The sequence below is a fragment of the Anser brachyrhynchus genome, assembly GCF_964034855.1.
Source record: "Anser brachyrhynchus genome assembly, chromosome: 22".
NCBI lineage: Eukaryota > Metazoa > Chordata > Aves > Anseriformes > Anatidae > Anser > Anser brachyrhynchus.
The window spans coordinates 6549351-6562076 of record NC_137715.1 but is presented as its reverse complement, the minus strand read 5'-3'; the positions used below and the strand labels follow the sequence as shown (position 1 = coordinate 6562076).

Below are 12726 nucleotides of genomic sequence, written 5' to 3'. Positions count from 1 at the left end.
GACCCAACAGAGGATGAAAGGGCAGGCATATTTCAGAAATCCCCAAGGAAGAAGAGGAAGAAAGGCCTTCAGACTTACCTCGTTCCCAGGGAGATGGAGGCGAGAGGAGTGGATGAAGAGAGTGAGGAGACGGGGCCTCTTTTATACCTCTCCTGCGCCACCCCAGGCCCGCAGTCACTCTACGCAGGCCATAATTTTCCAGCAGACACTCCTTAAGTGCAAAATATTTTAGCTAATGGCACAGGTTGTGTTTTGGTTTCCATCAGCTCTACCGTTTCATTTCCTCATTTCTGACATGCCTATTGTACCATACAGGCTACTTTCTACTACTGGTATGACAGTTCAAAGGAATACCCCAGCAGGATCATATCAGTATGGGCAGAAAAGTGCAACAGAGTGGTTGCATTCATGCAGAGGACAGGACATGGCTTGGTGCACTTTGTGGAATGGCTGGTGATGTGTTTTGTAGGAAGAGGCCCCGTTCCTCATGGAGCTGCAATCCTCAGCAGAGGTTCCTATTCCTTAAGGGTGCGCCACAGGCTTTTCTCTCCTCCCTCATGGCTCCATCCAATGGTCACCGGTCTTTGCCTCCCCAGGCATCCAGGCTGTGCCAATGCTTTCAGCTGTCTGCCTTGATGCCATTACCACTTCCATTAACTAGGCAGAAGACAGCAACTGGGGGCCAGCTGATGCAATCCAAGGCAGGGCTGCCACAAGGGGAGACCTAGACAGGCTGCAGGAATGGGCCCACAGGAACCTCATGGCATTCTAGAAGGACAAAAGGCAAGTCCTGCACAGGAGGAGGAACAAACTCTTGCAGCACTACAGACTGGGGACTGAACTACCCTCTGATCCTGGATCCCCTGGACCTCCTCTGAGTAGGTCTGCCCCCAGGGCAGGGTCAGACATGGGCGGTGGGAGGCAAGGGACACACAGGCCTCACCCTCCTGGCTAAAGACATGGGGCTGTGTGTAGGAGCTCTCTTGAGTGTTTTTTGGAGGGAAATAAAGGGTTGCAGAAAACATCTTCCCCCTGGTTGGGACTCGTCTCTGGGTCCCAGGCAATATGTCTTCTCCTAGCATTAGAGCTTCAGCCCACCTCCTCCGCCATGTCCCAAAGCCCTCTTCAGGCAACAGCACAAGCCAGCACCACGAGGCGGGTAAGGAAGCTCCCCCTCAACAAGCGAGGGCTGGCAGGAACCAGCACTGCCACGCGGCTGGGCATGCTCAGGAAGGGGACTTGCTCACAAGGGCCCTGGCTACAGAAACATCTCCCAGACTCCACCAAGGAGGCAATGCATCCCTGCTGCATAAACAAAGCTCTTCCTTGCCCTGCAGACATGGGAGGCAGCTGGGACACACCCCAGGAGGGCAAGGGAATGCCTTCAGCAGGCAAGCTTCCTGGGAGAGACTCTCCCTGCCCAGGACAAGTCATGCTCTAATTTGGGATTGGCCACGTGCCACGCTTCTGGCGTGAAGCCAAGCCAGAGTGCCTGCTGTCTGCAGGCCTGAGCACCATGCATGCCAAATCCCCCTCTGGCCAAGCAGCTCCATGCGAATCCGAGCTCGAGCTGTGCCATGCTCCAGGCAGCCCCAGCAGCCATTACCCTGCAGCATGACCTTCTGGCCAATACTCTCACAACTTGGGCATTTCAAAGCTGCAGTACAGCCCATCTGCCTATGCAGGCAATGAGCTGTGACTATTGGAGTAGGCTGGGAGCCAGGCCAGCAGGAGAAGGATGCTCCTTGTCCCTTGGTAAAGGAGCTTTCGGGCTTCTAGAAGGGCACTCCAAAGAAAGGAGGATATGTGCGCTTTCTATCTAAGCGGGTCTAATTGTGGTGAATGCATTTCCACAGGGACAGGTACCATGCTCTCCAGAACTTAGGACTAATATACTGTCCCTACTGATGTGTTCCTCCCAGGGGAAATGCTTGACCTCTTATCCTTGTACTTGAAAGGAGCCTTTGCGGCCAAATGGTCAGGTCAGAAATGAGGAAATGAAATGACAGAGTTGACAGAAACCAAAGTACAATCTGTGCCATTAGCTAAGATATTTTGCATTTGAGGTGGGTATGCTGGAAAATTATGGCCTGCATAGAGTGACTGAGGGCCTGGGGCAGTGCAGTAGAGGTATAAAAGCAGCCCCATTTCCTCAGTCTCTCATCCACTCCTGTCACCTCCATCTCCTTGGGATCAAGGTGAGTCTGAAGCCATTTCTCCTCCACTTCATCCTGGGGGATTTCTTAGCACATGTCTGCCCCTTCATCTTCTCTTGGGTCTTGGGAAAGCTAGAAATGGGAGAGGGAAGGGAGCAGTAGGTATCGCATGGAGTGAAGCTTGGTTCTGCCTGAGGTGTATCTGAAGCTATGGGCTAAGTGGAGATCTTCCTGGGCCTGGATATTCTGATCAAGGACGTTGGTGCCGAGGGGAAGGAGAAGGCTGTGAGCCTCCTTTCACAGCCACCAGCTTCCCAAACAGCATGTGCTGTTGCTACCCAGTGGTGGGCTGGCAGGTTGCTCCTCTCATCCTTGTGCCCCTTTGTGCCCTCCCTCCCATCAGGTGCACGTCCTGCCTTGAGACATGTCCTGCTACAACCAGTGCCTGCCATGCCTGCCATGTGGACCCTGTGGCCCAACCCCACTGGCCAACAGCTGCAATGAGCCCTGTGTCCAGCAGTGCCAGGACTCCAACGTTGTCATCCAGCCCTCTCCCGTGGTGGTGACCCTGCCCGGCCCCATCCTCAGCTCCTTCCCGCAGAACACCGCCGTGGGATCCTCCACCTCCGCTGCCGTTGGCAGCATCCTCAGCTCCGAGGGAGTGCCCATCTCCTCCGGGGGCTTTGGCCTCTCTGGCTTTGGCAGCCGCTACTGTGGCAGGAGGTGCCTCCCCTGCTAAAGGACCACAGAAATTGGTAGCAGAGTGGGCACAGAGCATTGGCTTCTTGTGTTCAGACGGACCAAACAACCCCAACACCCCTTTTAGAAAGGATGGGGTCAGCCATAGTGCACGCTCTCATCTGCTCCTGGGGCTTCCTGCACTAGGGCCTCCTCTCGGAGCAACCTCGTTTCCCTCTTTTGACTTGAATATTAAAGTTCTGCTGCATCCCAGCCTGTGCCTCTGAGTTGTCCTTCCCCTGCAGACACTCCAGACACCAACTGTCAGGACCAATGCTCTGGGGACGTCAGGGGGCATGTGGGACACGTGGGGACCATTCACATTTCCCAAAGGGTGAGGCCCTTTGCGGTAGGGCCCCTTGGGAAAGCACAGTCACTCACATGTGAGGGAGGTGCCCATGAGTTCTGCAGGGCCCCTGGCCATCAGGCCCAGCTTTGCTGCCTCTCTGTCTTGGCGCGCCATCTCGGCCTTGGTGCACATCCTGCTGAAGGTGGCATGTGGCCACTGCTGACCTCCAGTGAGGAGCCAGAACTGCAGGAAGCCCTGGGAGGACAGCAGCTATCTTTATGTTGACCCAGGAGTTTTTCTCACTCTTGGTCTTCCAACCCTCTCCCGTACCCTGCTGTAGTTATAGTGTGAGTGAGTGGGTTATGGGTGCTTAAATGCTTTCTGGGGTCAGCCCACCACACAGGCTCAGAAGGTGTGCATGTCCTCCATCTCCTACTCTTTCCATCTGTTCCCAGAGCTTCCTGGAAAAATTTGTGGGGAAGAGGGAGGCAGGGAGAGACTGAGGGGAAGAGAAGAGGCAGCAGGTGCTGGCTGAATGTCTCCAAGATCCATCCATGAGCTCCCCAACATAGTACCCAGAGCCCAGTTTGGCAAATGCCTTCCTGCCAGCCCACCCTCATGCAACATCATCTATCTTGCAGCCTTTTTATGGAAGCAGATGAAAAGCTGGCCCATAAAATGTCGCTTGGGTGGTAAACCCAACCAAAGAGAAGTGACTCCCAGCAGTGTTCCGAGACACCGAGGACACCAATGACATCCTGGGCTGTATGAACAGAAGTGTAGCCAGGAGGTGAAGGGAGGTGACAATCCCACTCTGCTCAGCACTCCTCCAAATGCAGCTAAAGCACTGTGCCCAATTTTGGTCTCTGTTTCAAGAAATACATTGTTCAAGTAGAATGAGTTTTGCTGATGTTGTCCAGGATTTTCAGGTAGCCAGAGCAATTCGGTAATGAGGAGAGTCTGGGGTTACAGGCTTTCCTTAGGAAGATCAGGTTTTGGTTGGAGACCATAGAGCACCTTTGGAGTAGCTACAGTGAGGTCCTGAAGAAGACAGAACCAAGCTCAACAGAATGCCAGTGCATGGCTAAAGAGACGAGACCACGTGCTTACACTGAAAATATAATTGTGTTATCGGTATTATTTTTTTCCTAAAGCCAAAGCATGGCATGTAACAGCCGCTATGAAGAAAATTAACTCTATCCCAGCCAAAACCAGGAAAATATCCACCCCTTATTTCATACCATTTACGTCACTCTCAGGTCCTGTGCTTTCTATTACATCCTAATTAATTTCCAGCTCTCTTGCCTTTTGATATTTACACACTGATGTCACTCCCTTAGCCTATGGACCATCCTTCTAAAGTGTCCGTTGAGTTTATTTAGTCCATGACTTTGGGCTCCATCTTTCATAAGAGTCCTTTGGGGCAGAAGAGATGGTGTATGGGGATGAATTGTTGCATGCAGAAGCCAGCTCTAGTTTCATCACTGCTGCGCTTGTCTGGTTCTATCACTGATGTACTTCACTCGGTTCCATCAATATTCATTCTTCTGGATGACTCTTACTGTAATACCATTGATGTAACTTATAGTGACTATAGTAGCAATGGCATACAGTATATAATACTATATAATACTATAACAATTAAAATAATACAATTCAAATCATTGGCTATTCTCACCCCAAATTAAATCTCTTTGAGGGTACATGTTGGACTTCCCCATCCTTCCACATTACTCACCAAGTGCACCCAGGGCCTTGAGCAAAAGCAATCCCATGGTTGGATTTCCATTTGCCTGAGGCAGGAATAACCCGGACTGTCTTCCCCAGCATGTTATTTATGGGGACTTTATCTCCTGCAGTATGTAACAGTTTTGATTGGGCCGGGCCAGCTTGGTTGGCAGATTGTCTAGTGTTGACTAACCAGGGGGCCTTTGTTAAATGTGTATCCCAATGTTGGAATGTCCCAGCATCTATTGCTCTTAGTAAAGTCTTTAACAGTCCATTGTATCATTTGATTTTCCCAGAGGCTGGTGCATGAGAGGGGATGTGATATACCCAATCAATGCCATGCTCTTTGGCGCAGGTGTCTGTGAGGTTGTTTCAGAAATGAGCGCCATTGTCCAACTCACTTCTTTCTGGGGTGCCATGTCACCATAAGACTTGCTTTTCAAGGCCCTTCAGCAGTTTCTGCAACTTGCTGTATAGGACTCCAGACAGCAGACTTCCACCTCCAATGCTTTTCAACAATTCAACAGGACCCATCAGTGAACAGAGCATATTGCTTCTCATTTTCTGGTAGTTTGTTATACAGAGGGGCTTCTTCAGCATGTGTCACCTCCTCTTCTGGTGATATTCTGAAGTCACTGTGGAGCACATCTCCACACTGCAGCCCCCAGTGGAGCAGGTGGATGTGGCCTGAAGGAGGCTGTGGCTCATGGAGAGCCCCTGTAGGAGCAGGCCCCAGTCTGGAGCTGAAACCCATGGACAGAAGCCCATGCAGGAGCAGGGGATCTGGGGGGAGCTGCTGCCTGTGGGGGACCCATGTTGGAGCAGTTTGCTTGTGATGGATGGACCCTGTGGTATGGACCCATATTTGGAGCAGTTCTTGTAGAGCTGCTGCCTGTGGGTAGCCCATGCAGGATCAGTTTGGCAAGGACAGCAACACATGGGGGGACCCTACACTGGAGCAGGGGCAGAGTCACCTTGAAGGAGCGGCAGAGTTGAAGTGTTATGGACTGACCACAGCCACCATTCCCCGTTCCCATGCGCTGCTTGGGGGAAGGATGTAGAAGAGGGTGGGGGGAAGGTGTTTTAGTTTGTTTTTGTTTTTTCACTGTTCTACTCTGCTAGTGATAGGTAATAAATTACATTAATCTGCCTACTCTGATGAGTCTGTTTTGCCCATGACAAGACTTGGTGAGTGATCTCTCTGTCCTCATCTTAACCCTTGAGTCCTTTCCATCATATTTTCTCCCTCTTTTCCTTTGAGGAGGGGGAGTGAGAAAGCAGTTGTGGTGTTTAGCTGTCCAGCAGGGTAAAATCACCACAGTGACATACAGCATCTTCCTTGAAGGAATCTCTTTCCTTCACACCTGACAGGAGTAGCCTTCAGAGACTAAAGGATCGTGCCCCTTTTCTAATCACTTTGTAAATTCCCCCTTCCCTAGAAAGGGATCCCAGCTGCTTGGCTCTAATTCCAGGCTACTGGCCCCAGTATCCCAGCATTGGAGCAGCCAGCTGGCAATGTGCTCACCTGGATGATGGCTGAAATCTTTTTGCATATCATCTTACAGATCACCCAGGGATAGGGACCTGGTGGTTACTGGTGCTTTTACGACATCTTCCTCTTCCTGTTCCTGTGATAGTCCTGCTTCAGAGAAGCCTGCCTCGTCTTCTTCTTCCTCCTTCCCTTTTGAGTAGGAGTTTCTTTCCTTACTAAATGAGCTGACTTTTGCATACATTGCTTTGTCTTACATATAGGGGCAACTGATGCCAGCACAGTTTGATTCTCTTGTTCAGCTGCAGGGTCTGTCACGAGGGTTGGAGTGGCAGTTGGAGTAGCTGCAGAGACTGTTGCAGGGACTGGATCAGATCCAGAGAGATTTTCTTCCCTTTGAAGGTTCTGAATAGTATTGAATATTGTTTGATAGGCACAGGCCAGACCCCAGCACTGTGCAGCAAGCTGTAAATCTCTGGCATTTCCAGGATCAGGGTGTACCATTTTAAAATATTTCATCAGCTTTTTAGGATTCCGCATTTGTTCAGAGGTGAATTTCAAAACCACCGGAGGTGACAATCTTGATAAATACCTGCCCATATCCTCCCACGTACCTTGTCACTCATAACCATCCTGCCTCAGGGCAGATCTCTGGGTGGAATTTTTAAATAGTTGTCTAGCTACAGACATGTGGAAACACATGTAGGAGACATAGCAATAGGATCCTGCTAGTTTGAACATGCCCAGAATATTCAAAAATTTTAAAAAACATTTCAACTCACCTGGAGTAAAGGGTGTCCTTGTTAATAGTTTCTACAGTAAGACTCCTGAAGTGCTAAACTGATGGCCATACTGAGTACAAATACTGGATTAAGTTCACAGTCAGAGTAATATGAGCACATGCTATATACAAACTGGCAGAACCGTAAACAAACTTAGGCCAGGACCAGAGATAATAAACAAAAAGAAAGGAATTAAGAAAAATAACCTTGGAAGCACATAAATCAACATTGTGAAAAACAACAACAACAAAAAATCAACATTGCAACCACTAACTATTAAACTAATATCATGTTTATAACAAATCTTGTTTTAACACAGTCCGGTCAGATCTGTCATTATCTGCGCTTAAATCTGTCATTATCTTTGCACTCCTGTTGCAGTTTAAACTGGCAGAATGCTAAGCACCAATGAGTCATTCACTCTCTTCCTACCCTGCCAAGTAGGATGGGGGAGAGAATCAGAAGGAAAAAAACAAACAAACAACTCATGGGTTGAGATAAATAGACTTTAATAGGATAGAAATGGAAGGGAAAATAAAGATAATAATAATGAGAACTATATATATAAGTGTATAAAAGAAGTGATTTATAATGCAATTGTTCACCACCTATCATCCAATGCTCAGCCAGTCCCTGAGCAATCGTGTCTCCCCAGCCAGCCATCCCACACAGTTCTTATTGTCCATCATGACATCATATAGTATGAAACATCTCTTTGGCCAGTTTGGGTCATTTGTTCTGGCTGTAGCTCCTCTCAGCTTCCTCTACACCCCCACCCTTTTCAAGAAGGGCAAGAAAGATCCTGGCAATTACAGGCCTGTCAGTCTCACTTCAGTGCCTGGTAAAATTATGGAGATGATTAGTCTGGGAGTTACTGAAAAATGCCTAAAGGACAACGCGGTCATTGGTCAGAGCCGACATGGGTTCACTAGGGGAAGGTCATGTCTAACAACTTAATTTCCTTCTATGACAAGATCTCTCAGCTAGTTGACCAAGGGAAGCCAGTTGATGTAATGACCAGAATACAGTAAGATAAAAAGTTAGTAAGATGGGTGAACAATTGTCTGATGGGTCAGGCCCAGAGGGTTCTTGTAAACGGGGTTACATCAGGCTGGCGACCTGTCACCAGTGGGGTTCCCCAGGGCTCCATTTTAGGACCAGTCCTCTTCAATGTTTTCATAAGCGATATGGATGAAAGACTTGAAGGTTTTTTGAGCAAGTTTGTGGATAATACCAAATTGGGTGGAGACATTGACTCTGTCAAGGGTGGTGAGGCCTTGCAGAGAAATCTGGACAAATTAGAGAACTGGACAATCACCAACAATATGAACCACCAAAAAGAGCAAGTGCTGGATCCTGCACCTGGGAAGAGGCAACCCTGGTTATAAGTTCAGAGTGGGGGATGAGATGCTGGAGAGCAGCCCCACAGAAAACAACTTGGGGGTTTTGATTGACAGCAAGCTGAACGTTAGCCAGCAGTGTGCCTTGGCAGCCAGGAGGGCCGACTGTATCACAGGGTGGTCAAGGGAAGTGATTGTCTTGCTGCTGTCTCTATGCTGGTGTGGCCTCACCTGGAGTACTGTGTGCACTTTTGGGTGCCACAGTATAAGAAAGGCATAAAGGTGTTAGGGAGTGTCCAAAGGAGGACAACAAATAAGGTAAAGGGTCTAGAGGGGAAGACATAGTGAGTGGCTGAAGTCACTTGGACCAATCTAGAGAAGAGCAGGCTGAGGGGAGACCTCATTGCAGTCTACAACTTCATCATGAGGCGGAGTGGAGAGGCAGGCACTGATCTCTTCTTTCTGGTGACCAGCAATAGGGCACAAGGGAACAGCTTGAAGTTGTGACAGGGGAAGTTTAGGCTGGATATCAAGAAAAAGTTCTTCACCAAGAAATTGGTCTGATAATGGAACAGGCTCCCCAGGGAAGCGGTCATGGCACCGAGCCAGACAGAGTTCAAAAAGCATTTGGACAACACTCTTAGACACATGATCTGATTTAAATTTATTTATCTATTTATTTATTTATTTTTGGTGGTCCTCTGGGGACCCAGAATTGGACTGGATGATCCTTGTGCGTCCCTTCCAACTCAGATATTCTATGATTCTGTGACTTCCCACTGGAAGGGCAGTATGAGAGGATGAAAAGTCTTGACTTAGTGTAATAACTGTCCTGCCAAAACTAAATCATCAGGGTATTATCAACATTATTTGTTGCCTAAATCTAAAACATGGCACACAGCAGCCACTACAAAGAAAATTAACTCTCTATCAGCCAAAATCAGGACACCATCCCTAAACAGATACATTTAGAAACTAGAAGGTAAAATGATGCATCACAAAGCCGGCACACTGCAGGCCTCTATTAAGTATTGCTCAGCACAACTGCCAACAACACCCCCCCGCAGACCCACCACTGAGCAACATGTCTTTCCCAGGGAACTCTGGGAAACGGTCTTCAGGGAAAAGGATGATAAAGAGCCACAAGCTGGGATGCAGTAGAACTTTAATGAGTCAAAAGTGGGAAACAAAATTGATAGGGGAGGAGTCCCCAGTGCAGGAAGCACAAGGGGCAGATGAGAGCGTCAACTGTGTGGCCATGGTGGGCATCCCGCCATCTGCCCATCTGCCCACTCCACTGAGAGAGAAGAGACAGAAGGTCCTCTCTAGGATGACGTTGTCAGACCCAGAGCCTAGTGGAGCAGCACTGAGCAACAAGGACACAGGTGGGAAAGGGGAGAGTGGAGGAGGGGTAAGGCAGGCATGGGCTGAGTTTTCCGAGAGCCCAGGCTGGACCCATCCTTACAAAAGGGGTGGTGGGGTAGTTTGGTACCTCTTAACACAGCAAGCCAATGGTCTGTGCCCAGTCCACTACCAACTTTTGGGTCCCTGAGGGTCTTTCTCCAGGGCCATTGCCAGCAGCTTTAGCAGGGGAGACACCTTGTGCCGCAGTAGCGGCTGCCAAAGCCAGAGAGGCCAAAGCCTCCGGAGGAGATGGGCACTCCCTGAGAGCTGAGGATGCTGCCAACGGCAGCGGAGGTGGAGGATCCCACGGCGGTGTTCTGCGGGAAGGAGCTGAGGATGGGGCCGGGCAGGGTCACCACCACGGGAGAGGGCTGGATGAAGACATTGGAGTCCTGGCACTGCCTGACACAGGGCTCATTGCAGCTGTTGGCCAGCGGGGTCGGGCCACAGGGTCCACATGGCAGGCACGGCAGGCACTGGTTGTAGCAGGACATGTCTCTGGGCTAGAGACGCACCTGGTGAGAGAGAGGGCCTGGAGGAGCATGGGGGTGAGAGAGGATCAGCCTGCCAGCCCACCCCAGGAACGCCATGGCACATGCTGTTTTGGGGCCTGGCAGCTGTGAAAGGAGGCCCTCAGTGTTCTTCTTCCCTTTGGCCCCAATGTCCTTGGCAAGAATATCCAGTTTGACGAAGCCCCCCATCTAGCCCATAGCTTCAGATACACCTCAACCAAGATCCAGCTTCTCTTCATGCCACACCTGCTAAGCCCTTCCCTCTCCCAGAACTAGAGACCCAAAGACCCAGCAGAGTATAAAGGTGCAGGCATGTTCAGAGAAATCCCCAGGGATGAAGAGGAAGAGAAAGATCTTGAGACTCACCTTGATCCCAGAGAGATGGAGGCGAGAGGAGTGGATGAAGAGAGTGATGAGATGGGCCGTCTTTTATACCTCTCCTGCACTGCCCCAGGCTCCTCAATCACTCTATGAAGGCCGTATTTTTCCAGCATACTCACCTCAGATGCAAAATATTTTCGCTAATGGCACAGGTCGTTTTTTGGTTTCACAGATTGTACTTTGGTTTCTGTCAACTCTGTCATTTCATTTCCTCATTTCTGACCTGACCATTTGGCCGCAAAGGCTCCTTTCAAGTACAAGGATAAGAGGTCAAGCATTTCCCCTGGGAGGAACACATCAGTAGGGACAGTATATTAGTCCTAAGTTCTGGAGAGCATGGTACCTGTCCCTGTGGAAATGCATTCACCACAATTAGACCCGCTTAGATAGAAAGCGCACATATCCTCCTTTCTTTGGAGTGCCCTTCTAGAAGCCCGAAAGCTCCTTTACCAAGGGACAAGGAGCATCCTTCTCCTGCTGGCCTGGCTCCCAGCCTACTCCAATAGTCACAGCTCATTGCCTGCATAGGCAGATGGGCTGTACTGCAGCTTTGAAATGCCCAAGTTGTGAGAGTATTGGCCAGAAGGTCATGCTTCAGGGTAATGGCTGTTGGGGCTGCCTGGAGCATGGCACAGCTCGAGCTCGGATTCGCATGGAGCTGCTTGGCCAGAGGGGGATTTGGCATGCATGGTGCTCAGGCCTGCAGACAGCAGGCATTCTGGCTTGGCTTCACGCCAGAAGCGTGGCACGTGGCCAATCCCAAATTAGAGCATGACTTGCCCTGGGCAGGGAGAGTCTCTCCCAGGAAGCTGGCCTGCTGAAGGCATTCCCTTGCCCTCCTGGGGTGTGTTCCAGCTGCCTCCCATGTCTGCAGGGCAGGGAAGAGCTTTGTTCATGCAGCAGGGATGCATTGCCTCCTTGGAGTCTGGGAGATGTTTCTGTAGCCAGGGCCCTTGTGAGCAAGTCCCCTCCCTAAGTATGCCCAGCTGTGTGGCAGTGCCGGTTCCTGCCAGCCCTCGCTTGTTGAGGGGGAGCTTCCTTACCTCCCTAGTGGTGCTGGTTTGTGCTGTTGCCTGAAGAGGGCTTTGGGACATGGCGGAGGAGGCGGGCTGAAGCTCTAATGCTAGGAGAAGGCATATTGCCTGGGACCCAGAGACGAGACCCAGCCAGGGGGGAGATGTTTTCTGCAACCCTTTCTTTCTCTCCACAAAACACTCAAGAGAGCTCCTACACATAGCCCCATCTCTTTAGCCAGGAGGGTGAGGCCTGTGTGTCCCTTGCCTCCCACCGCCCATGTCTGACCCTGCCCTGGGGGCAGATCTACTCAGAGGAGGTCCAGGGGATCCAGGATCAGAGGGTAGTTCAGTCCCCAGTCTGTAGTGCTGCAAGAGCTTGTTCCTCCTCCTGTGCAGGACTTGCCTTTTGTCCTTCTAGAATGCCATGAGGTTCCTGTGGGCTCATTCCTGCAGCCTGTCTAGGTCTCCACTTATGGCAGCCCTGCCCCAGGTTTCTGTCTTCTGCCTAGTTAATGGAAGTGGTAATGGCATCAAGGCAGACAGCTGAAAGTGTTTGCACAGCCTGGATGCCTGGGGAGGCAAAGACCGGTGACCGTTGGATGGAGCCATGAGGGAGGGAGGAGAAAGAAGCTTGTGGAGCATCTTTAATGAACAAGACCTTGGGTTCTCTGCTGAGGATTGCAGCTCCATGAGGAGCAGGGCCTCTTTCTGCAAAACTCATCACCAACCATTCCCTGAAAGTGCACCAAGCCATGTCCTGTCCTCTGCCTGAATGCAACCACTCTGTTGCACTTTTCTGCCCATTCTGATATGATCCTGCTGGGGTATTCCTTTGAACTCTCCTACCAGTAGTAGAAAGTAGCCTGTATGGTACAATAGGCATGTCAGAAA

General features: G+C 50.3%; 1 protein-coding gene and 1 pseudogene across 2 annotated transcripts; one reads left to right on the top strand and one right to left on the bottom strand.

Annotated features, from left to right (window-relative positions):
* Positions 1–2086: 2086 nt before the first annotated feature.
* On the top strand, positions 2087–3107 carry LOC308181561 (feather keratin 1-like). The gene is made up of 2 exons (XM_080564948.1): positions 2087–2198; positions 2560–3107. Exon 2 carries the CDS (start codon positions 2581–2583, stop codon positions 2893–2895), a length of 315 nt encoding a protein of 104 aa, XP_080421074.1. The 5' UTR covers positions 2087–2198; positions 2560–2580; the 3' UTR covers positions 2896–3107.
* A 6562-nt stretch (positions 3108–9669) lies between these two features.
* LOC308181576 (feather keratin 1-like) lies at positions 9670–10819 on the bottom strand (annotated as a pseudogene). The gene is made up of 2 exons (XR_013956156.1): positions 10805–10819; positions 9670–10458 (listed from the first exon to the last, which is right to left on the bottom strand). The product of XR_013956156.1 is annotated as a feather keratin 1-like (transcript).
* Between the last annotated feature and the right edge of the window lie 1907 nt (positions 10820–12726).